Source organism: Pectinophora gossypiella, chromosome 21, assembly GCF_024362695.1.
Source record: "Pectinophora gossypiella chromosome 21, ilPecGoss1.1, whole genome shotgun sequence".
Lineage (NCBI taxonomy): Eukaryota > Metazoa > Arthropoda > Insecta > Lepidoptera > Gelechiidae > Pectinophora > Pectinophora gossypiella.
This window is the reverse complement of record NC_065424.1, coordinates 8,694,650-8,720,734: the sequence shown is the minus strand read 5'-3', so window position 1 is coordinate 8,720,734 and position 26,085 is coordinate 8,694,650. Positions and strand designations below refer to the sequence as shown.

Below are 26,085 nucleotides of genomic sequence, written 5' to 3'. Positions count from 1 at the left end.
AATGACCACGTTCTTTTTCTATTTCAGCACAAAATGGAATTACTTCCAATTGTGAGAATACTACAACGAATGGGCTACAAGCTTTACGCAAGTATGGGCACAGGTGACTTTTACACCGAACACGGAATCGAGGTAAGATTGACATTATTATTTAATTTAGAAGACAAACTCTCTAAGACAAACTAATGAATCTAAGCTAATCTGAATCTGCCCTAAACTTCACAAATTCAGATTTTTTTTAATCAATTTATTAATTTTAGGTCGAGAGTGTACAATGGACATTTGACCACATCGGAGATCCCGAAGACGCCAGATCAGACGGTGAACTTATGCACCTCGCTGACTTTATGGCTCGACGTCAACTAGACCTGGTGATCAATCTACCAATGCGGGGAGGAGCTCGTCGGGTGTCTTCCTTCACTACACATGGATACAGAACTCGCCGATTAGCTGTAGATTATGCAGTACCTTTGGTCACGGACGTGAAATGTGCAAAACTTTTAGTTCAGGTGCGTATAAATAGCGTTTGGCTCAAAATCTAATTAAAGGCCTTAAAATAAATTAATATTTGAAACTTTTTCAGGCCATGCTTCGATGCGGAGGGGCACCTCATATGAAAACACATACAGACTGCATGACTTCACGAAATATTATTAAATTGCCCGGATTTATTGATGTACACGTTCATGTTCGCGAGCCTGGCGCTACATATAAAGAAGACTTTGACTCCTGTACAGCAGCTGCCCTTGCTGGTGGAGTAACAATGATTTGCGCTATGCCTAACACAAATCCTCCATTGATAGATCGCACTGCATATGATTATGTGTCGACACTCGCTCGAGTAAGTGCACGATGTGACTATGCTCTGTATGTTGGAGCATCTTCGACTAATTGTGAAACTGCGTGTGATCTCGCACCTCAAGCTGCATCTTTAAAAATGTATCTTAATCAAACATTTACTACACTGCAATTAGATGACATGACTATATGGCAACGTCATCTTCAAAACTGGCCAAAGAAAATACCAGTTTGTTGCCACGCAGAGCGTGAAAAGACCGGAGCAGTAATTCTGATGGCATCTTTACTAGATAGGCCTGTGCATATTTGTCATGTCGCTAGGAAAGAGGAAATTCTTATTATCAAGGCTGCTAAAGAGCGAGGGCTAAAAGTGACCTGTGAAGTATGTCCTCATCACTTATTTTTAAGCACATCAGACGTTGACCGAGTTGGAGAAGGACGGGCTGAAGTACGTCCAGTTCTTTGCAGTCCTGAAGACCAAGCTGAACTGTGGAAAAATATGGACATCATCGATGTTTTTGCAACAGATCATGCTCCTCATACAGTGGAAGAGAAAAACGCGGATAAACCTCCACCAGGATTTCCGGGATTAGAAACGATATTACCATTACTTCTTAATGCAGTACACCAAGGACGCCTCACCATTGAGGATATCATCAACAAATTCCACAGAAACCCCCGAAAAATTTTCAATTTACCTGAGCAGCCTAATACGTATGTGGAAGTTGACATGGACTACGAATGGAAAATTCCGTCATCAATGGAGTTCACAAAATCCAAATGGACTCCATTTGCTGGTATGAATGTCTGTGGAGCAATTCACCGTGTAACTCTTCGAGGTGAAATTGCTTATGTAGAAGGTCAGATTTTAGTACCTCCTGGATTTGGACAAAACGTTCGAGATTGGCCAACTCCAAAGAAACAGTCATTCCCAGTTTACGCTATTGAGAAAACTGAAAAAAAAATTACCAGTAGACCTAACTCAGCACTAGATTTCCATACTTCTGGTGATGCCAGTCGTCTGAGTGATATTGAATTTGATCAAATCGAATCAAACAAAACTGATGGAATGAGTAAATTAAATGTTCACTTCAACGATACAGCAGCACTCAGAAGCATGTCGCCATTACCTCCACAAACAACCACGAGGCAACGATGTGACAGCACCTCTTATTACAACCCTCCTCAGCAATCGGGCACTCAGCGTCAACGTAGTGACCTGTTTGGAAAAAGTATCCTCACTGTTGCTACATTCACAAAAGACACACTTAATGACATATTTAACTTGGCCCAATTTATGAAGACGTGTGTGAGCAAAGGTAGAAACCTAGACGACATCTTACGAGGGAAAGTTATGGCATCCATATTTTACGAAGTCAGTACGCGAACAAGTTGTAGCTTTGCAGCAGCTATGCAGAGGCTCGGAGGCTCTGTTATTCATACTGATGCCACAAGTTCGTCGGCTAAAAAAGGAGAAACGTTAGAAGACAGCGTGGCGGTGTTAGCCAGCTACTCCGATGTTGTTGTACTGCGTCATCCCGAACCAGGCGCGGTTGCGGTGAGTAACATGACCACAAAAACTAGTTCAATGACTTTGAAAAATAATATTTAATCTGATCTTCATAATTATTTACAGAAAGCATCTCGACACTGCCGCAAGCCGATTATAAATGCAGGAGATGGCATTGGTGAACATCCTACCCAAGCGTTACTTGATGTATTCACTATTCGAGAGGAGATTGGTACAGTAAATGGCCTTACCATCACAATGGTTGGAGATCTGAAGAACGGTCGCACCGTTCATTCTCTCGCTCGCTTCCTCACCCTATACCAAGTCCAACTTCAATATGTGAGCCCGCCAGGACTTGGCATGCCAAAACACATCATGGAATATATAGCCAGCACAGGAACTCCACAAAAAGTTTTCGAGCGGCTAGAAGATGTTCTTGCAGATACCCATGTCCTATACATGACAAGAATTCAACGTGAAAGATTTGTTAGCCAGGAGGAATATGAAAAGGTAAATAATAATAATTCTTCATTTTACGGCTTAATGTAGAACTCGTCAGTTATTACACCTTCAAATTAAGTATAATTTACTTATCTTAATTCAAAATTAGTTGTCACCTTCAAAGACTTAATTATGACATCGGACAGTATTTCTGGCGTTATTTAATATCCTAATTACAATCGTGGTATTGCAGACGCGTGGCTTACTGGTGGTGACGCCGCAACTGATGACGCGTGCGCGGCGCCGCATGGTGGTACTTCACCCCTTGCCACGAGTCGACGAGATCTCCCCAGACTTCGACTCAGACCCTCGGGCCGCCTACTTCAGACAAGCGGAGTACGGAATGTACGTCCGAATGGCGTTACTTGCCATGGTTGCCGGCGTCAATCCTCTCATATAAGCGGATCTTCCAAAAGCGGATCTTTAATAGATAAAATCCTTAATCTCTCCACACACAGAGGCGGTAGCGTAAGCGTTGCGAGTTGGCAAGTCGGAGTTACTAAGAAAACGGGGCATATATCTCTGTGTGAACGCGTGCTTACGAACTCAAATATTACAAAATATTCCTGGCCGCATCTGTGTGCTTTAAATTATTTGTATAATTGACAAATTAGGAAGCGATCCTAGTAAATTAATGTAATGTATCTATTCGTAGATCGTATAGAAAAATAGAAATAATCGAATCATCTAGACATAGGTTTCCAAGGCCCAATGTCAATAGATAACGAAAATAGTAAAATAGATAATACAAACATACTGACCTATCTTAATAATTGATTTAATGTGATTAAGGTACGGGGGTGCGGAGTACGAGACCACAACCGAGAAGGGATGTGTCCAGGGGTCAATCGGTGGTCCCATACTATGGAACCTTCTGCTGGACCCCCTATTAAAGGGATTAGAGGAACGTGGGCATACGTGCCAAGCATTTGCGGATGACGTGGTACTCGTATTTGACGCACACACTGCACAAGAGATACAAAGGCATGCCAATGCCGCTCTCGAGTATGTTCGGGTGTGGGGAATCATGAATAAGCTCAGATTCGCACCGCATAAGCCCAGCGCAATGCTGGTGACGCGGAAGCTTAAGCATGACACCCCACACCTGACCATGGGTGGGATCGACATTGGCATGTCCAAACAGATAAAACTTTTAGGCCTGACCATTGATGAACAATTAACATTTAACACACACGTCGCCAACGTCTGTTCTAAAGCTGTAGGAATCTACAAGCAGTTGTCTAGGGCCGCAAGGGTGAGTTGGGGTCTGCATCCGGAAGTGATACGCAGCATATACACCGCGGTGGTAGAGCCTATCGTCTTGTACGCCGCAAGCGCATGGGCGCCGGCGTCCAACAAACTGGGAGTGAGGTCTAAGCTGAACAGTGTTCAGCGAAGCTTCGCCCTGAAGATGTGTCGTGCATATCGCATGGTATCCCTAAACTCGGCACTGGTGTTGGCTGGGATACTCCCCTTGGACCTGCGTATACAGGAGGCTGCATCGTTGTATGAGGCCCGAAGGGGAGTATGCCACCCAGCGCTGGCGGGCGGGGAGATCGAGCGTGTTGCATCGGCACTCCAGATGCCGCACCCGGCAGAACGGAGAGCGATAGAGCTGCGCCACCTGGTAGACGAGGAACACTATCGCGAAAATTGCGACTTCGAAGTCCGCATCTTCACGGATGGCAGCAAGATTGAGGGAAAGGTCGGAGCCGCACTATCCATCTGGACTGGTGCGGCGGAGACGAAAACCCGAAAGCTTGCTCTGCCATCCTATTACACCGTCTACCAGGCCGAGCTTCTCGCTCTCTGCGAAGCCACTCGGGAGGCCCTGAAACGTAGAGAGACCAGCTGTGCCATATATAGCGACTCTATGGCAGCCCTCCTCACAGTCGTGAACCCCGAAGCCCTCCACCCTCTTGCCGTGGAATCTAGAGACGCCATTTACCGCAGTAGTATCCAGAACAAGAGCGTCTCCTTGTTCTGGATAAAAGCTCACGCGGGGTTGGAGGGTAACGAGAGAGCCGACTCGCTCGCAAAGGAGGCTGCCCTAAGGTCGAAACGCAAGCCGGACTACGATATGTATCCGGTATCATTCGTCAAGCGCTTTATCCGAATGGATACGCTTGACGAATGGAACCGGAGATACAGCACGGGGCACACAGCGTCTACCACCAAGCTGTTTTTCCCGAGTGCGGTTGAGGCGTACAGGACGGTACGCAAGCTGAGTATCACCAAGGAGTTGACCCAGGCTCTAACGGGGCACGGTGGGTTCTCCGAGTATTTGACCCGTTTCAAATGCAAGGACAACCCAGCGTGTGCCTGCGACCCAGACACTGCAGAAACAGTTCCCCACCTTCTCGTAGATTGCCCCATACATGGCAGGGAGAGGTATGACCTGGAGCAACGAATTGGCTACAAGGTAGAGACTGTAAACCTGAGCCAAATCATTGTAGATAGGAAAAATTGTGAAGCTTTTGTTAGTTATGTAAGAAAAATTGTAATGTTAGTCAATAAGAGGAATAGTTGAAGCAAAACTGACTATATAGTATATTGTCATATATACATATAATAGCCAAATTGTAAAAATAAATAGATATAAGTAATTAGAAATAAGATAGAGCATAATAAGCAACTGTTAGCAAGTAACAAATAAATTAGGATTACTTTGTAAAAGAATAAAATTGAAAAGTAGATAAAATAAAAATAATCCCCCTGTGTCCATTCCCTTCCCCTAGCAATAAGTGTAGAGTAGGAAGTAGGTATGAAAAGAATGAAAGATGATGAATGAAAGTGCGAGAGGCATAAATGCGAGAACTGGTATGGTAATAGAGGAACAGAATGATAGTGTGAGCAGCGTAGGGCCCTATTGCGGGCAGAATTAGAAAATATCAATAGAAAATAAGGCTATGTATGTCCCTGAGAAAGTCCCTGCCTATCTTGTGCGGCAGGGGTACAAGGAATAAAAAAAAAAAAAAAAAAAACCTAACCTAACCTAACCTAACCCAAACCAAACCCAAACCTAACGGAACAATAACCCAAAACTAACCGAAACCTAACCCATACTAACCCAAGCAAAAAACCCAAACCTAAAAAAAACCAAACAAAAACCTGACCCAAACCTAACCCAAACTTAACCCAAACCAAACATAAATCTAACTCAAAACTAACACAACTCAAACCTAACAACATTCAAACCAAAAAAACCCAAACTTAACCCAAACCTAACCCAAACTTAACCCAAACCTAACCCAAACCTAAACCAAACCTAACCCCAACCTAACACGAACCAAACCCAAACCTAACCGAAAAATAACCCAAACCTAACCGAAAAATAACCCAAACCTAACCGAAACCTAACACATACTAACCCAAACATAACAGAACCCAAACCTAATAAAACCAAAACCTAAAAAAAAAACCAAACACAAACCTGACCCAAACCTAACCCAAACTTAACCCAAACCTAACCCAAATTTTATGTATTTTTAAAAAAACATATATATTGAAAACAATGTATTTACCGAATAGGGAATAAAAGACATAAACGTAATACAATTTAATGCATTTTGTTTATATTAATTAATTAAATTAATAAATAATAACAATAAAAATAATGTAATGTAATAATGTTTTATAATTATTATTTTTTTTTAAATTAATTTGGTTTTGTTTATTTTACCTGATATAATATAATTATTGTAATATTGGCAGGGCTACTTGCAGATTAGATAGGATTAATTCTACATTACAACCTCGTAAATTGTTTTACTTATTTATGCAAATAAATTTATATTCTCCCGATACCAACCTCACTGGATTGGAGGACGATTTCCCTCATTCAGCGGTTATCGCCATGTCGTGGTAGCCCAGTTGGTAGAATGATTGCCTCTCACTTTGAGGTCGCAGGCTCGAATTCATGCAATGCATTTTCGGAGATACTTGTATGTGACCTAACCTGTAATGGGCTGGTTTTCCCTTCGCGGGTTATAAGGTTAGACAGTCTTCTGTAAAAATCCGGACCTGTCAAATCTTCAGGATAGATAAACGGACCTTGTGAAAATCGGGATAATGCTAGGGGAATGGTTGGGTAACCTATTACCTTAAAGACATAATTTTAAAACTGCAGGATTGTGTTGTGTCGAGGTGACGCTGTGAGTTTAATCTCTGCCTTCCCTGAAAGTAGGTCTGTCACATACCTAAACTGCCTATATACGTCCCACTGCTGGGCACAGGCCTCCCCTCAAACAACCGGAGGGGGAAATTAGGTCTGTGAACCAGTGTAATACGGCTCGTTCTAGCTTTTAGCCCTTTCTTTATTTATGATGATGAAATAAGTACAGGTTTGTACGGCATACTCATACAATAACTTACGCCGATTTTGCTGACCAGCAGTGAAGCACCGTGGTGGAGTATGCCCCATACCCCGGTTGATTGAGGGGAGGCCTGTGAGCAGCAGTGGGACCTTTATGCTGTTTTTGCTTACCAGCCATCGCCAAATATACCCATCATGTTTGGACCTTTTGCTTCCTCACCTAGTCCGCAAGACAAAGAAAAAATAATTTAAAGTGCAGCTACAATAATTCATCTATCGAGAAAGACAATATGTAAAATAATTAGGCATTTGATGTCAAGGTTCGAACCCCAGTACCGGATCAATGAGTTATTGTTTTCACTAACACAGTTGGCTCGGCAATTATAGACGGCGATACGGCTCACCACCCATCACGTTGGTCTAACAGAAAGCTCGGTGAAGTGTGGGTACTTGTTCATCTTGCAATGGACGTACTGAGCTTATGTTATGTATTATGTCAAGGGTATTAAAAACTGAAACGTATTACGCCTTTGAAATAGTGCCTTTGACTAGACAACTACTAAAGTTCTACGCCACAAAAGTAGTAGCAATAATATGAAGGTTTACACTGTATAAACAGCACAGGTTAGTTATACAATCAGAGACGTACAGCCCTGAAGTTGCTGCGGTTAAGCGAAATCCCGGCTTGGTGTGGGATTCTATCACGTGATAGTTCAAATAGTTATTAGTACAAGATCCGACTTTGCTGTAGTGGTTGATGTTTATTGCATAAGCGAAGCGGGAAGCGTTTATGTAACTTCTAAAAATAATAATTTCACTAACACAGTTGGCTCGACCGTTATAGACGACGAGACGGCTCACCACCGAATAAACTTGGTTTATCTTTCGAGGGATGTACCTCTGTCTACCCCGATTGGGATATAGTCGTGAGCTTATGTTATGTTGTTGTTGTAAAAATACTAATTAATTGAAGTGAATCATTCGAATCAATTATTCAATCATTTGTTTCTTATTGAACATCATAAGGTTACTTATAACATATATCAAGCGTTACTAGGAATAGTCGTTAATAGAATAATTTGTTTTAAGTCTTACTTTGTATGTGATTTCTCATTGAGTCTGAGGAATAATAAATACCAATGAAACAATGCACTTTATCAAGTTGAAAAATTAGGAGATTAAATTCATTGTCATTTTAACGACAAGTACATGTCATAAGTAACAGTTATATATATCAGCTTAAGCCATCGAATCGTGTCCTGTCTCCATCCGGGATTTGCCATTCAAATTTCAGTTAGTCGCTCGGCGTGATTTGATTAATAGCTTGCCGAATTATACTGTACGAATTGAAGTCCGTTTCATCCAGTTCCTACGTTTGACTTATGCCTAAATTGCTGTATTGATTTAGCCAGGGGTTTCTCTTATGTCCTTTTACTCTGTATTTTTGAGAAATTTTAAAAGTTAGTTGTTTTTTTCTTTTAGAATTTTAAACAATTTTAACCCATTTTCCCATGACTAAACATTCTATGGAATTTTTAAACAGTTTTATGGAATTTTCGTTCAAAGGAATTAGTAAACAAAAATAAAAGTGCTGTTAAATGAGACACTTTGTGAACTATCTGCAAGGCAAAGTTTGCTATTATGAATGCAAAACTAAGTTTGTGTTCGTCGAAAAGCATTTCTAAGGAATTTTTACCTGGGTTGTATCAACAATAGGTGAATTAGGGCCCTGCTGTTGGTAAAACCCGTGGGCTGCCACTTTATTCTTTTAGCCAGGTAAGACTCCTTAAGTGATGTTAAACATTGTCTTTGAAAAATATCGGGCTTTCTTTCCGTTTAATTTCGTTTTGTTCTAATATTATAAAGCGTTCTTCTAAATTATGTATTCATAAGATTCCCACTCTGATTCTTGTACATGTATTCATCATCGTCTTCTATCGTGTGGATTGTGAGTACTTGTGAGGTGAATTACCAATCTCATCAACCCTGGTATCAAAGTTACTATTGATTACTAACAATCAGTACGTAGTAACCGGGGCCAACGGCTCAACGCGCCTTTCGAAACACGAATCATCTTACTTTCTGACAATCAGGTGATCAGCCTGTAATGTCCTAACTAAAGTAGGGATCTCAAAGTTTTTTTTTTATTTGTCCTCACCAGGATTCGAACCCGGGACTTCCAGATCGTGAGCCTTACACTTTATAGCCTTTTTACATCATTCAGCAATTGTCACTAGTTTCGTTTCGAATCTTTCTCTATACCAAGTATGTTAGTGAAGTAATCGAAGCGTATACAAAGTTATGTCAAAAGTACTAATAGAGGTATAATATACGTATTTTAATATAAATCGAACCCATTATACGCATACAAATAAACGGGTTATCGTGTAAACATTTACTAATCAAAACTTTTAATTATATTGTATTTGCTCCTAAATTAATTTCACATCCCATCTCAATCACACAGGTTCAAACATACCTCACTAAATGGGATAAATACGTATACATACGTAGAATTCGATGACCTTCCATTTAGAGGGGGGATACACTTTTTTATCAAGTTCCCGGACCCCAAAGCTCAATTCGACTATTGAAAAGCGTTCGATCCATGCATTTGTTTGAACAAACGAACGCATTTCGATAGTCGATTCGGCGGCTTTAGTATACCACACCCACTCATTAGTGGCAGAACATAAATTACCTAAATTGTATTTTACACACTACTTTATCGATCTCTGGGGCCGTCTTATTTAGTGCAGCATACCTAAGGTTGTTGACCGTAACCATTTTTATTTTAATACCGAGTATTTTAAACGCTCATACTTATCAAAGGTCTATACTCAAAATGATTATCAATTTTAAAGTCTTCTATAAGAGATATAGATGTATTACTATGTTAGGTTTGGTATTGCTCCAATAAACCGCAGTGGAGCAGTGGACTTGGACCTTACTCCACTGCTCCACTAGTTTTGTTATCGGTTGATAAGGTGATTAAGTTACGAAGTATCTTCACAGACAGTTCATAATGTATGTGTTTTAAAAGCAGAAATAAATTAACGAATGCCTCCTAAAATCTTGTGAGGTTCTTTTTGTATTTTCCAATTTCCCAAGTTGAGAGCTTGAAGAGTAACTTGAGGAAAGTCAAACGGCCCTCCATTACTCATCAGAGGAATGCCTAAACGCCACTCGCTATTAATCAAATTAATTACAACGTTTCCTTGCATAAGAGGGATTTTTGTTTTGCAAAGTCATAAGCGGGGGTGAATAATGTACGACGCATTTTTTGCGTACATAGGTATTATTGGCGCGGGTGATCGCGCCCGTAACGCTAGCGGGTTGGATAAGGACACGAATTATCGGGAGACGACTTAAGCCTCACTTAAGATGTGTCTTGGGCGACATTTGTCAACCCTCAGACATTGGGTGTTATCGTCGGCAGCCTTCGCCCGACGTTCCAACTATGTGACAATTAGATGTCGAGCGATGTCTGCCGACGTCGTCCGATATCGGGAACACGTGTCGGCCGACAAATGTTGCCTAGTGAACACGAGGCTGAGGTGATATTGAAGTCATAAAAAAAATATATTATGACCAATACGGAGACTGGTTGGTTTCCAGCCCATGTTAGAGATATTCCACCACCTCCACTGCGCTTTGGTGGAGATACCGTCGACTCGACTGGGAATTGAAATCTGTGTGGTGGTCAAGGTGAATAGGCAATATACCATAGGAGAGTTCGTCAGAATGTAGATATTCTTAGTCCGGTTTCTTTTTATAAAATAAAATCCAATACACATTACTTCAGAAGGATCATACAACTCGGGAATACAGGTAAAATAAAAGTAGGTACAAAAGGCGGCCTTCTTGCTAAGGTAGCAGTTGCTTCCAGGAAACAGTTGATTCGTGATTTATACTTTAACAAATACAAAATTTACATTCGCAATGACTTCTCCGATAGTATGATTAAGTAATGATGTGTTTCTGCTGAGACGTGGCCGCTTACTATGGGTCTCGTGAGGAGGCTCGGTGTCGCTCAGCGGGCAATGGAGAGAGCTATGCTCGGTATTTCCCTGCTCGATCGAATCAGAAATGAGGAGATCCGCAGGAGAACTAAAGTCACCGACATAGCTCGGAGAATTGCAAAGCTGAAGTGGCAGTGGGCAGGACACATAGCTAGGAGAACCGATGGCCGATGGGGCGGAAAGGTTCTGGAGTGGCGACCACGTGTCGGACGACGCTCAGTGGGTAGGCCCGCTACAAGGTGGACCGACGATCTGGTGAAGGTCGCGGGAAGCCGCTGGATGCGGGCAGCGCAGGACCGATCGTCGTGGAGATCCTTGGGGGGAGGCCTATGCCCAGCAGTGGGCGTCATGCGGCTGATGATGATGATGATGATGTGTTTCTGCTGAAGCCTTTTCACAACTAACTTTATGCGGGTTCTCAACGAAATGTTGAGTTGTATTGGTACCTAACCTAGTAACAATAAGTACACATGTCAAAGGAACATACAACTCACGCGCATGTCTACCTGTTACCCCAACCTAACTTCGTATCGATTAAATCCTGAATGGCATCGTTCAAGCCAGAGACGGCGGACAACATGTAATGTGTAACAAAGAGAATTCGTTGTTGCTGGGTGTGGGAGCGAGATGTAAGTAGATTTAATAGGTAGTTGATAAGACGTAGTGATGACGAACTATCGATACTTTAACTATAATACCTATCGATAGTAAATAATAAACCAGGCCTAACCATATCGATTGTCCTATCGCTACTATCAATACTATTGATAAATATCACCGGTCGATACCTATTCAATAGTTAAATTACGGTCGATAGGAACTTACACTTTAGGGAATGGTGCAAAATTATACCTATTAAATTATTATTCATAGTATAAATCTTCTTTTCTCGAGTGGATTTTGACCTCACCATAGTGTTACCAAATAATCGATTATTTTCTAAGCCCTTAAATAATCTAAATGTCGAATATCGATTATTCGGCAACATTGCCTCACCCATAGTATCAATAGCCTATCGACAGTATAGAAATTTTGTCGGCTATCGATAGCCTATCGATAGTCCACACTCCATCAGCAACACTAGGGTGCGCGTGCGCCGTGGCGGCGGGCCGGTCGAGGCTCGGTCTGTCGTCGTGCAAACTGCGGCAGCGTCGGACCGCTCCACTCTCGGAGCGAACAACCCACGTGGGTTGTTCGCTCCGAGAGTGGAGCGGTCACGTGGCCGGCGAAACAAACCTACAAATCAAGTGAGTAACACGCATTTTACTTAACTTATACTTAACCAACTTAACTTAAACCATTTCTTGTTTATATTAAGTGACATAAGACCCCATAGCAACACGTCGCATTTGTCAATTACGCGTGGTGTAGGAACATGCGTGCAAACCTAAGTTATAGGTAAAACGCAATACATCGGTGTTTTATTCCACTAATAGTTTACATTATTTTATTAACGCTATTTATATTTATACATTAGAATATTTTGTGATAATTGATTGGCTGCAAATTAAGTTTCTAACTACATAATATCAATAATTAGTTGTTATTAATACGGTGAAAAAAATACAAAAAATGTAGTGTAGTAGTAAGTACTTAATTCTTGGTGCCTATAACAATGCATCAGACAAGGATATTGAACCCATGAAAGCTACTAAAAATTAATTCATATTGTTCATACCTACAAGTCCTACTACATATCAGCTGATTGCTCAAATTAATACGGCAGTCGCACTATTCTGTCCTATGTTCTTGATAACATAACCACGTGTTATTATATTCTTTTATTAATTATTGTAAAAATCCCCTTAGATAATCTTCTTTAAAGATATATTGAGAGGGATAATACAGCTGATGATTCTGAGTTAATATTATATATAAATAGTATAATTTTCCAACGCAGAAGTATAGAATTTAAAATAAGTTATTGGTAGAAACACAAAAAATATATGAATTTTGCGATAGAAATTTCTACTTGATATCAACACAGAATCATGAGCCAGTATTCAGTACGGTGCGGTGTCACTAACACCTTGTATTATCCCGCTCCGAATTGCAACTACTTATTGATGTTTACGATCAATACAGGTACCTACATAATAAACTAGAAGCTATGTTCTATCGTAATGGAACAATCTAGGATTTCTTCATTAGCCACATATAAACATTATTTAGTAATACCTCATATATTATCATATAAAGTGTGTGCTAGTCAATTTTCCTGCTACGAACCTTCTTACCATCAGAACGATTCTTTTTTTAATTTATTGCTCTACCACAGTTTTTGTGAGTTTTGTAGTGTTGAATATTAGGTTGCTAGTTGAGTAAGGACATTGTATATCGAATCGCCTGATTGTCCGTAAGTAAAGAAAATCTTACGTGCTTCAGAGGGCACGTTAAGTCTAAGATTTTTGTTACATGTCAGGAGTTTTTAGCGGCTCAATAAAACCCTGGTGCCATGATTGTTGAGGTCATTGACCTTACACCCCGCATGACAGACGAAAAAAGTGAAGTTCTTTTGTTGCTATAGAAGATGTCAGAAGAGTTGACCTGCGAGGTGGGGCCGCCGTGCAGCCTGGTGCTGGCAGATGGCTCCGTGTTCCGAGGACGCAGCTTCGGCGCACGAGTGCCCACCGAGGGAGAAGTTGGTACGTGTATTTTAAGCTTTTGTTATAAACTTATTGTCAACACAAACGAAATTTGAGGCACGGTTATAGTGCCCCGCCAAGACGAGCAAAGTGAAGCGCAAGGGCTCTAGCTTCCGTTTCTCGAAACGTTTCGTCTATGTTTTGAATAATACATGACTGTACAGATAGATAAATAAGTGCATATCTCATATTATTCGATAAAAAAATTAACACCTCGCCAATTAGAGAAATCTCCACTGAACATACTTACACAAACTTTATAAGTAAACAATATTTTTCTCTTCAATAATGCCCCCAGCTAAATACTCCATTAAATAATCCCATCGATCTGAAAAATATCACTCCTAGCACCAAAATGTATCGAATTAAATATAATTAAAACAACAATGGCGATTCCGTGTAACAGAAGAGCAAAGTAATATGTATATAAATTGCAAAGTTCAACCGTACATAGAGCAGACATAAAAACTGCATTATCTTTTATGTTAGTACAAACATTTAGCAGGTAGCATGGTGTACGTATCTATTGTGAAGAAATAAGATAGGTTGGGTTGGGTTTTGAACAGCCTCCGTGGTCTAGTGGTTAGAGCGTTAGGCTCACGATCTGGAGGTCCGGGTTCGATTCCCGATGGGGACATTGTCGAAATCACTTTGTGAGACTGTCCTTTGTTTTGTAAGGACTTTTCAGGCTTGAATCACCTGATTGTCCGAAAAAGTAAGATGATTCCGTGCTTCGGAGGGCACGTTAAGCCGTTGGTCCCGGCTATTTTTCGTAAAAACACCTCCACCAACCCGCAGTGGAGCAGCGTGGTGGAGTATGCTCCATACCCCCTCCGGTTGATTGAGGGGAGGCCTGTGCCCAGCAGTGGGACGTATATAGGCAGTTTATGTAAGTTGGGTTTAAATTCCACGTGGTCATAATAGGATATTATACTAGTCATTGTACTTAGAATTCGTTTACTTGCACCTTTTTTCAGTTTCCTGGTAGAAAACTGAATAGTGAAGTTAAGTTTACCTTGTACCGACACAATTATTATTTCTTTGTGTAGAGCAAAAAATGTATAGAATAATACAAATCGTAAATATTAACTAAGTAACCTAAAAAAAAACTCAGTTATTGGAAAAAATATATAAATATCTTAATTGCCAATAGGCCCGTCCCCTATCACATGGGACTTAAACATAGCTAATGAGGAGTGGTGTATAAACACTTCTGTTTACTACCGGGTGAGAGCCTTCAACGGCAAATCTACAATAAGTCACGTAAAAAAAAAAAAACAAAAAAGCAACTGTCTACTCCGTCGGTGATACAAATGTGGTGTTATATAAAATATTGTACTAATTCTATTTCTCTTTTGTTTTGTATTTTGTTTTTTTCCTGTTTGTGCAATAAAGTATTTGTTATGTTATGTTATATCTTTGAATCTTCTATGAGTATGTTGCTTCTTATTTGAATCAATTCGTTGAATTTCTGCTGGGTATCGCATTGTGTAATATGATAAACGTAATGTTGACGAATTGTTCGTGTCATTACAATTATCTCTATAATTTCTTACTAGGTAAGTACCTTGTTACTTGTAACTACTTCATTGTGTAAAAGAACTATTTTATAGTCAGAAGACCGAATTTCCTTTTAAAATCCAAAGCCTATTGTTTAACTATTGTGTCTGGAAATCTCGGCCTTATGAGGTTAAGACTGTTCATTTCTCCATAGTAACCAAATCGTCAAAAAAAAAAGGCGACACAACTGTTCCGTTATGTTGATTTCTAAACCGGATCGAATTGAATTGGCGAATACCTAAAATAACTCAGCGAAGGAAATACAAACTTACTTAATAATAAAAATAAAAATATGTTTATTACCCTCACATCAACACGATAATTGGTAATTAACAATAAAACAAGATTATGATACAGTGATTGTGAGAGAGACTGGGGTCTGTGAGAAGCAACAAGATTTATTGATGACTTTCAATAAATTATATATTAGTTCATTAAAATATACTTACACTTAATTACGTACGCATTACGTAATTACGTAATTGCCATTGCGTATTTGTATATAATGTGTACCTACTCATCGAAATATTTGTTGACGTGTAATATTTATTATGAATAAAGAATTGAATTGAATTATAGCTTTACAGGAAAAAGCAACGAAAATTGATACTCCATAGAACGCGCTAATTTAGCATAACGCAATCCCAATTATTAAAAAAACTACTTATTAATACCTACTTAAACATTTTATTAATGAGAAGCATTATACGTATATAAACTCACGCTTATTTCCCACCGGAGTAAGCAGACCATTGAATTCCATTTTCTTCGAATCCCGACACTCTTCTCCTCCTTCTTCCACATCTATCAATCGTTGACAATTTTTTAATAAGCTATCTAACCTTATCTACATGATATGACCTTTTTGGGTAGGTCCCATTTGTTCCATAGAAATATTAAAAGTCGGGGGAAATGCTTGTATATAGTTCCTTAGAACATAAATGGGAAAAAAGTCTCATTTTGTCCGATGACGTCATGTTCTATGGTAGAAATGGGACCTACCCACCTTTTTAACCTGAAAGGAGACCTATTTCGAATACAACACTTGCCTCCAATAATACTGTGGTGTTTTTCTAGTTCAATATCGTACCAACGGGTGTTTGCACGTTGTACCTAATATAATTTCCTGTAGTATTCCAGACTGTATGGTGGGCTTACCCGAGTCGCTGACGGATCCATCGTACCACGCGCAGCTCTTGGTGCTCACGTACCCGCTGGTCGGCAACTACGGCGTGCCTGATGAGGAGGATCGCGACGAACACGGATTGCCGAGGTGTGATATCCTTCAGTTATTAAAACGTTCTAGACACGTACACAGTGCGCACCTTGGCCGAAAGACGTAATATACGATCCCGACAACCCGATTACTCTAGCCATAGGGGGACAACCCGATTACTCTAGCCATAGGGGGGCGGCCCATCAGCTCGCGACACCAAACATTTCAGAATACCGATACCAACCCCGGCGGCGTGTCGACGATTTCAGCGCTTATCGCTATCGACTTACTAGTGTCGATTAATTCATTCAAATATTCTTCCCCTCAGATTGACCCAACTGGGCTTTCTCAGCCGCAAATGGCATTAAATACTTGGTCGGAAAATGGGGAGCGTTGAGGGCTGTCACCCGATACTCATCCGCGACGGACTGCGGACGGATCATTGTAATTGTATTTCCCTCTCTTTTACAGATGGTTTGAATCCAGTCGCATTTGGGCAGCTGGATTGATAGTGGGGGAAGTAAGTACCCCGGGCTTGCCATTGGCGCGCGCGCCGGTCTCTGGGCGCATGGCTGCGGCCCGTGGCATCCCGGGTGTGTGCGTATTTGACACTCGCGCACATCACCTATCGCCTGCGAGAAGGAGTATTCCTGGGCCGCATCATACAAGGAGAACCTCCTTTCGGAATCCTCCCGGGTTTTGAAGGAACCCAAACGAAAGAAACTTAGTGGCTGAAGTCTCTGTTAAGGTATAACTATGATAATGTGTGTAATTCTGTATTCATAATTATCTCTAATTCCAATTATATATGCAACATTTATTGATTTTCTCATTCCAGGAGACAAAAACGTTCAATCCCAATGCGAAGTTACAATAATGGCCGTAGCTGTGCTTAAAATATAACCAAATATTCGGTGCTTAATCATAAGGAAACGCAAAGGTTATCCTTGTGCCATGGGACCACAAACTAGATTCCAGCAAATTCGATGGCCCTTTTTATCATTAACGGCCTGGTGACCTGAAGTAAGCAAGAAAGTTGTTGATAACTTGAAGGAGATCATCAACAAGAACAGACAATGTGAAAACCAGTGTTCGGTATCTGTCTTGGTCATCAGTTATTATCTACAGCCGCTGATGTAAAACATATAAAACTAGTAAGGAAAGACACACGGACATCATTAATGGTTCTTCTTGCAGACCTCTGTTTAGGTCTTTTATAATCATGCATTGTCGTAATATTATCAAGTAATTCTGACTATTATATATCTATGCTTCTTTATTTCAGCTATGTAACCGAGGCCACAATTTACCATGCACGCACAATGGCACAAACAGGTGTTTTATGACATCTCAGAACCACGATTCGCCGTTGATGACAAAACATTACCAGAAGGGTGGAAAGTGTTATTCACTAACGAAAACGACAAAACCATGAAGGCATCATTCACAAATCTCTACCGTACTTCAGCGTTCAGTTCCATCCTGAACATACTGCAGGACCGACTGACCTGGAGTGTCTGTTTGATATTTTTATAGATTCTGTTAAGGCTTATAAAAACAAACAAAACGTTGTAGTAGATGAGATGATTACGAAGAACTTACATTCGAACCAACTCTTCCAGAAAAGCCAAAGAAAGTACTCATTCTTGGATCGGGAGGTCTATCGATTGGTCAAGCCTGGAGATTTGACTATTCTGGATCTCAAGGTGTTAAAGCCATGCAGGAAGAAAAAATCCAGACTGTACTTATAAACCCCAATATCGCTACAGTTCAAACCTCTAAAGGCTTGGCTGACAAAGTCTATTTCTTGCCTATTACACCAGAATATGTCGAGCAAGTAATTAAAGCAGAACGAGCAACAGGAGTACTGCTCACTTTTGGGGGCCAAACTGCATTGAATTGTGGTGTAGAGCTGCAAAAGTCAAAAGTATTCGAAAAATATAACGTGAATGTTCTAGGAACTCCAATACAATCTATCGTAGATACTGAAGACAGAAAAATATTTGCTGAAAAGATCAACGCGATTGGCGAAAAAGTGGCTCCTAGTGCCGCAGTGTCTTCGGTAGAAGAAGCTCTAGCAGCTGCGAACCAGATTGGATATCCTGTGATGGCTCGATCTGCTTTTTCACTTGGAGATTTAGGATCAGGATTTGCAAATAACGAAGAAGAACTCAGATCTCTTGCTTCATCAGCACTGTCACACTCTGATCAGCTAATTATTGACAAATCTTTGAAAGGATGGAAAGAAGTGGAATATGAAGTCGTCAGGGATGCATATGACAGACTTGTATCACTGTATGTAAGTATGGAAAATGTAGATCCTCTAGGAATACATACAGAGAATCCATAGTCGTTGCGCCAAGTCAAACATTGTCGAACCGTGAATACTACAATGCTCCGAAATACAGCTATAAAAGTGATAAGACATTTTGGCATTGTTGGAGAGTGCAACATTCAGTACGCCCTTAATCCGAACTCGGAAGAATTTTACATAATTGAAGTGATCGCTAGACTTTCCAGAAGTTCTGCGTTAGCAAGTAAAGCCACAGGTTATCCATTAGCATACGTAGCGGCAAAATTAGCTCTTGGAAAACCCTTACCCGAAATTAAAAACTCGGTTACTGGAGTTACTACAGCGTGTTTTGAACCAAGTTTGGATTACTGTGTTGTCAAAATACCAAGATGGGATTTAGCTAAATTCAATAGAGTAAGCACCAAAATTGGAAGTTCCATGAAGAGTGTGGGTGAAGTTATGGCCATTGGTAGAAGTTTTGAAGAAGCTTTCCAAAAAAGCACTACGCATGGTTGATGAAAACGTGAATGGATTTGATCCAAATGTTAAAGAAGTAAACGAAAATGAATTGAGAGAACCCACGGACAAAAGAATGTTTGTCTTAGCTGCGGCACTTCGAAAAGGATATACCGTTGAAAAACTTTATGAGCTCACAAAAATTGATCACTGGTTTCTTGAAAAATTCAAGAACATAATAGATTATTATAAAACTTTGGAAGCCGTTGATTCAGCATCGATTACTTCGGAAATATTAAAGAAAGCCAAGCAAATTGGGTTTTCTGATAAACAAATTGCTGCTGCGATCAAAAGTACCGAACTGGCTGTGAGAAAATTGAGAGAGGAATATAAGATCAATCCATTTGTGAAACAGATAGACACCGTTGCGGCAGAGTGGCCTGCAACAACAAATTATTTGTATATGACATATAACGGTATATCACACGATTTAGATTTTCCAGGAGATTTTACAATGGTGTTAGGATCAGGGGTATATCGGATAGGGAGCTCAGTTGAATTTGATTGTGTGCTGTGGGCTGTTTAAGAGAACTTAGAAATCAAGGCAGAAAAATAATCATGGTAAATTATAATCCTGAAACGGTTAGTACTGACTATGATATGAGCGATAGATTATATTTTGAAGAAATTTCTTTTGAAGTTGTCATGGATATTTACAAGCTTGAGCACCCCAATGGAGTTGTTCTTTCTATGGGAGGTCAACTGCCCAATAATATAGCCATGGACCTGCACAGGCAACAAGCAGTTATACTGGGAACGTCTCCGGACATGATTGACAATGCCGAAAACAGATTTAAATTTTCAAGGATGTTGGATCGTAAAGGTATTCTTCAACCGAAATGGAAGGAACTTACAAATCTCGAATCTGCTATAAACTTCTGTGAGGAAGTAGGATATCCTTGTTTGGTTCGACCTTCTTATGTCTTGAGTGGAGCAGCTATGAATGTGGCAAACTCAAACCAAGATCTAGAGGCATACTTGAAGTCTGCAAGTGAAGTAAGTAAAGATCACCCTGTGGTCATATCGAAATTTATCATGGATGCTAAAGAGATTGACATTGATGCAGTCGCTGCTGATGGAGTCATATTATGTATGGCTGTTTCTGAACATGTTGAAAACGCTGGGGTGCATTCTGGTGATGCCACACTTGTCACTCCACCTCAAGATATTAATAACGAGACCTTGGATAAAATAAAAGAAATTGCTAGAATAATAGCTGAAACGCTTGATGTTACTGGTCCCTTTAATATGCAATTGATAGCAAAGGACAATGAGCTCAAAGTAATAGAATGCAATATAAGAGTCTCCAGGTCGTTTCCTTTTGTGTCTAAGACACTTGATCACGACTTTGTTGCAATGGCAACTAAGGTGGTATTAGGTATACCTGTAGAGCCAGTAGACGTCATGACTGGTTGCGGTAAAGTGGGAGTGAAGGTTCCCCAATTCTCATTTTCAAGATTGGCAGGCGCTGACGTTACCTTAGGAGTGGAAATGGCATCAACGGGAGAAGTCGCATGCTTTGGTGAAAACCGTTACGAAGCTTATTTAAAATCTCTAATGAGCACTGGGTTTAGGATACCCAAAAAAGCCATATTGCTGTCGGTTGGCACATTCAAGGTAAGATGTTTAAAATTATTTTTATAACGCCAAATAACAATCTTCATTTAATAAAAAAGGAATAATACTTAACTAATGACCACGTTCTTTTTCTATTTCAGCACAAAATGGAATTACTTCCAATTGTGAGAATACTACAACGAATGGGCTACAAGCTTTACGCAAGTATGGGCACAGGTGACTTTTACACCGAACACGGAATCGAGGTAAGATTGACATTATTATTTAATTTAGAAGACAAACTCTCTAAGACAAACTAATGAATCTAAGCTAATCTGAATCTGCCCTAAACTTCACAAATTCAGATTTTTTTTAATCAATTTATTAATTTTAGGTCGAGAGTGTACAATGGACATTTGACCACATCGGAGATCCCGAAGACGCCAGATCAGACGGTGAACTTATGCACCTCGCTGACTTTATGGCTCGACGTCAACTAGACCTGGTGATCAATCTACCAATGCGGGGAGGAGCTCGTCGGGTGTCTTCCTTCACTACACATGGATACAGAACTCGCCGATTAGCTGTAGATTATGCAGTACCTTTGGTCACGGACGTGAAATGTGCAAAACTTTTAGTTCAGGTGCGTATAAATAGCGTTTGGCTCAAAATCTAATTAAAGGCCTTAAAATAAATTAATATTTGAAACTTTTTCAGGCCATGCTTCGATGCGGAGGGGCACCTCATATGAAAACACATACAGACTGCATGACTTCACGAAATATTATTAAATTGCCCGGATTTATTGATGTACACGTTCATGTTCGCGAGCCTGGCGCTACATATAAAGAAGACTTTGACTCCTGTACAGCAGCTGCCCTTGCTGGTGGAGTAACAATGATTTGCGCTATGCCTAACACAAATCCTCCATTGATAGATCGCACTGCATATGATTATGTGTCGACACTCGCTCGAGTAAGTGCACGATGTGACTATGCTCTGTATGTTGGAGCATCTTCGACTAATTGTGAAACTGCGTGTGATCTCGCACCTCAAGCTGCATCTTTAAAAATGTATCTTAATCAAACATTTACTACACTGCAATTAGATGACATGACTATATGGCAACGTCATCTTCAAAACTGGCCAAAGAAAATACCAGTTTGTTGCCACGCAGAGCGTGAAAAGACCGGAGCAGTAATTCTGATGGCATCTTTACTAGATAGGCCTGTGCATATTTGTCATGTCGCTAGGAAAGAGGAAATTCTTATTATCAAGGCTGCTAAAGAGCGAGGGCTAAAAGTGACCTGTGAAGTATGTCCTCATCACTTATTTTTAAGCACATCAGACGTTGACCGAGTTGGAGAAGGACGGGCTGAAGTACGTCCAGTTCTTTGCAGTCCTGAAGACCAAGCTGAACTGTGGAAAAATATGGACATCATCGATGTTTTTGCAACAGATCATGCTCCTCATACAGTGGAAGAGAAAAACGCGGATAAACCTCCACCAGGATTTCCGGGATTAGAAACGATATTACCATTACTTCTTAATGCAGTACACCAAGGACGCCTCACCATTGAGGATATCATCAACAAATTCCACAGAAACCCCCGAAAAATTTTCAATTTACCTGAGCAGCCTAATACGTATGTGGAAGTTGACATGGACTACGAATGGAAAATTCCGTCATCAATGGAGTTCACAAAATCCAAATGGACTCCATTTGCTGGTATGAATGTCTGTGGAGCAATTCACCGTGTAACTCTTCGAGGTGAAATTGCTTATGTAGAAGGTCAGATTTTAGTACCTCCTGGATTTGGACAAAACGTTCGAGATTGGCCAACTCCAAAGAAACAGTCATTCCCAGTTTACGCTATTGAGAAAACTGAAAAAAAAATTACCAGTAGACCTAACTCAGCACTAGATTTCCATACTTCTGGTGATGCCAGTCGTCTGAGTGATATTGAATTTGATCAAATCGAATCAAACAAAACTGATGGAATGAGTAAATTAAATGTTCACTTCAACGATACAGCAGCACTCAGAAGCATGTCGCCATTACCTCCACAAACAACCACGAGGCAACGATGTGACAGCACCTCTTATTACAACCCTCCTCAGCAATCGGGCACTCAGCGTCAACGTAGTGACCTGTTTGGAAAAAGTATCCTCACTGTTGCTACATTCACAAAAGACACACTTAATGACATATTTAACTTGGCCCAATTTATGAAGACGTGTGTGAGCAAAGGTAGAAACCTAGACGACATCTTACGAGGGAAAGTTATGGCATCCATATTTTACGAAGTCAGTACGCGAACAAGTTGTAGCTTTGCAGCAGCTATGCAGAGGCTCGGAGGCTCTGTTATTCATACTGATGCCACAAGTTCGTCGGCTAAAAAAGGAGAAACGTTAGAAGACAGCGTGGCGGTGTTAGCCAGCTACTCCGATGTTGTTGTACTGCGTCATCCCGAACCAGGCGCGGTTGCGGTGAGTAACATGACCACAAAAACTAGTTCAATGACTTTGAAAAATAATATTTAATCTGATCTTCATAATTATTTACAGAAAGCATCTCGACACTGCCGCAAGCCGATTATAAATGCAGGAGATGGCATTGGTGAACATCCTACCCAAGCGTTACTTGATGTATTCACTATTCGAGAGGAGATTGGTACAGTAAATGGCCTTACCATCACAATGGTTGGAGATCTGAAGAACGGTCGCACCGTTCATTCTCTCGCTCGCTTCCTCACCCTATACCAAGTCCAACTTCAATATGTGAGCCCGCCAGGACTTGGCATGCCAAAACACATCATGGAATATATAGCCAGCACAGGAACTCCACAAAAAGTTTTCGAGCGGCTAGAAGATGTTCTTGCAGATACCCATGTCCTATACATGACAAGAATTCAACGTGAAAGATTTGTTAGCCAGGAGGAATATGAAAAGGTAAATAATAATAATTCTTCATTTTACGGCTTAATGTAGAACTCGTCAGTTATTACACCTTCAAATTAAGTATAATTTACTTATCTTAATTCAAAATTAGTTGTCACCTTCAAAGACTTAATTATGACATCGGACAGTATTTCTGGCGTTATTTAATATCCTAATTACAATCGTGGTATTGCAGACGCGTGGCTTACTGGTGGTGACGCCGCAACTGATGACGCGTGCGCGGCGCCGCATGGTGGTACTTCACCCCTTGCCACGAGTCGACGAGATCTCCCCAGACTTCGACTCAGACCCTCGGGCCGCCTACTTCAGACAAGCGGAGTACGGAATGTACGTCCGAATGGCGTTACTTGCCATGGTTGCCGGCGTCAATCCTCTCATATAAGCGGATCTTCCAAAAGCGGATCTTTAATAGATAAAATCCTTAATCTCTCCACACACAGAGGCGGTAGCGTAAGCGTTGCGAGTTGGCAAGTCGGAGTTACTAAGAAAACGGGGCATATATCTCTGTGTGAACGCGTGCTTACGAACTCAAATATTACAAAATATTCCTGGCCGCATCTGTGTGCTTTAAATTATTTGTATAATTGACAAATTAGGAAGCGATCCTAGTAAATTAATGTAATGTATCTATTCGTAGATCGTATAGAAAAATAGAAATAATCGAATCATCTAGACATAGGTTTCCAAGGCCCAATGTCAATAGATAACGAAAATAGTACCTATCTTAATAATTGATTTAATGTGATTAAGGTACGGGGGTGCGGAGTACGAGACCACAACCGAGAAGGGATGTGTCCAGGGGTCAATCGGTGGTCCCATACTATGGAACCTTCTGCTGGACCCCCTATTAAAGGGATTAGAGGAACGTGGGCATACGTGCCAAGCATTTGCGGATGACGTGGTACTCGTATTTGACGCACACACTGCACAAGAGATACAAAGGCATGCCAATGCCGCTCTCGAGTATGTTCGGGTGTGGGGAATCATGAATAAGCTCAGATTCGCACCGCATAAGCCCAGCGCAATGCTGGTGACGCGGAAGCTTAAGCATGACACCCCACACCTGACCATGGGTGGGATCGACATTGGCATGTCCAAACAGATAAAACTTTTAGGCCTGACCATTGATGAACAATTAACATTTAACACACACGTCGCCAACGTCTGTTCTAAAGCTGTAGGAATCTACAAGCAGTTGTCTAGGGCCGCAAGGGTGAGTTGGGGTCTGCATCCGGAAGTGATACGCAGCATATACACCGCGGTGGTAGAGCCTATCGTCTTGTACGCCGCAAGCGCATGGGCGCCGGCGTCCAACAAACTGGGAGTGAGGTCTAAGCTGAACAGTGTTCAGCGAAGCTTCGCCCTGAAGATGTGTCGTGCATATCGCATGGTATCCCTAAACTCGGCACTGGTGTTGGCTGGGATACTCCCCTTGGACCTGCGTATACAGGAGGCTGCATCGTTGTATGAGGCCCGAAGGGGAGTATGCCACCCAGCGCTGGCGGGCGGGGAGATCGAGCGTGTTGCATCGGCACTCCAGATGCCGCACCCGGCAGAACGGAGAGCGATAGAGCTGCGCCACCTGGTAGACGAGGAACACTATCGCGAAAATTGCGACTTCGAAGTCCGCATCTTCACGGATGGCAGCAAGATTGAGGGAAAGGTCGGAGCCGCACTATCCATCTGGACTGGTGCGGCGGAGACGAAAACCCGAAAGCTTGCTCTGCCATCCTATTACACCGTCTACCAGGCCGAGCTTCTCGCTCTCTGCGAAGCCACTCGGGAGGCCCTGAAACGTAGAGAGACCAGCTGTGCCATATATAGCGACTCTATGGCAGCCCTCCTCACAGTCGTGAACCCCGAAGCCCTCCACCCTCTTGCCGTGGAATCTAGAGACGCCATTTACCGCAGTAGTATCCAGAACAAGAGCGTCTCCTTGTTCTGGATAAAAGCTCACGCGGGGTTGGAGGGTAACGAGAGAGCCGACTCGCTCGCAAAGGAGGCTGCCCTAAGGTCGAAACGCAAGCCGGACTACGATATGTATCCGGTATCATTCGTCAAGCGCTTTATCCGAATGGATACGCTTGACGAATGGAACCGGAGATACAGCACGGGGCACACAGCGTCTACCACCAAGCTGTTTTTCCCGAGTGCGGTTGAGGCGTACAGGACGGTACGCAAGCTGAGTATC

General features: G+C 41.3%; 1 protein-coding gene and 1 pseudogene across 30 annotated transcripts in view; both read left to right on the top strand.

Annotated features, from left to right (window-relative positions):
* Positions 1–26,085, top strand: part of LOC126376456 (CAD protein-like) — a 54,481-nt gene that overhangs the window by 8,821 nt on the left and 19,575 nt on the right. For 4 of the 30 annotated variants that reach the window (XM_050023822.1, XM_050023797.1, XM_050023810.1 and 1 more), the window contains 5 exons: positions 28–132; positions 261–509; positions 584–2,356; positions 2,435–2,818; positions 3,003–3,565. The exons of 8 other annotated variants lie outside the window; for them this stretch is intronic. In XM_050023822.1, the coding sequence (XP_049879779.1) occupies positions 28–132; positions 261–509; positions 584–2,356; positions 2,435–2,818; positions 3,003–3,209 (2,718 nt within the window). In that variant the 3' untranslated portion in view covers positions 3,210–3,565. Of the gene's footprint in view, positions 1–27; positions 133–260; positions 510–583; positions 2,357–2,434; positions 2,819–3,002; positions 3,566–12,245; positions 12,394–13,673; positions 13,792–26,085 lie in introns of those variants that run through there. 18 more of the 30 variants (XM_050023818.1, XM_050023800.1, XM_050023817.1 and 15 more) reach the window with 12 other exon arrangements.
* On the top strand, positions 16,497–24,606 carry LOC126376446 (CAD protein-like; annotated as a pseudogene).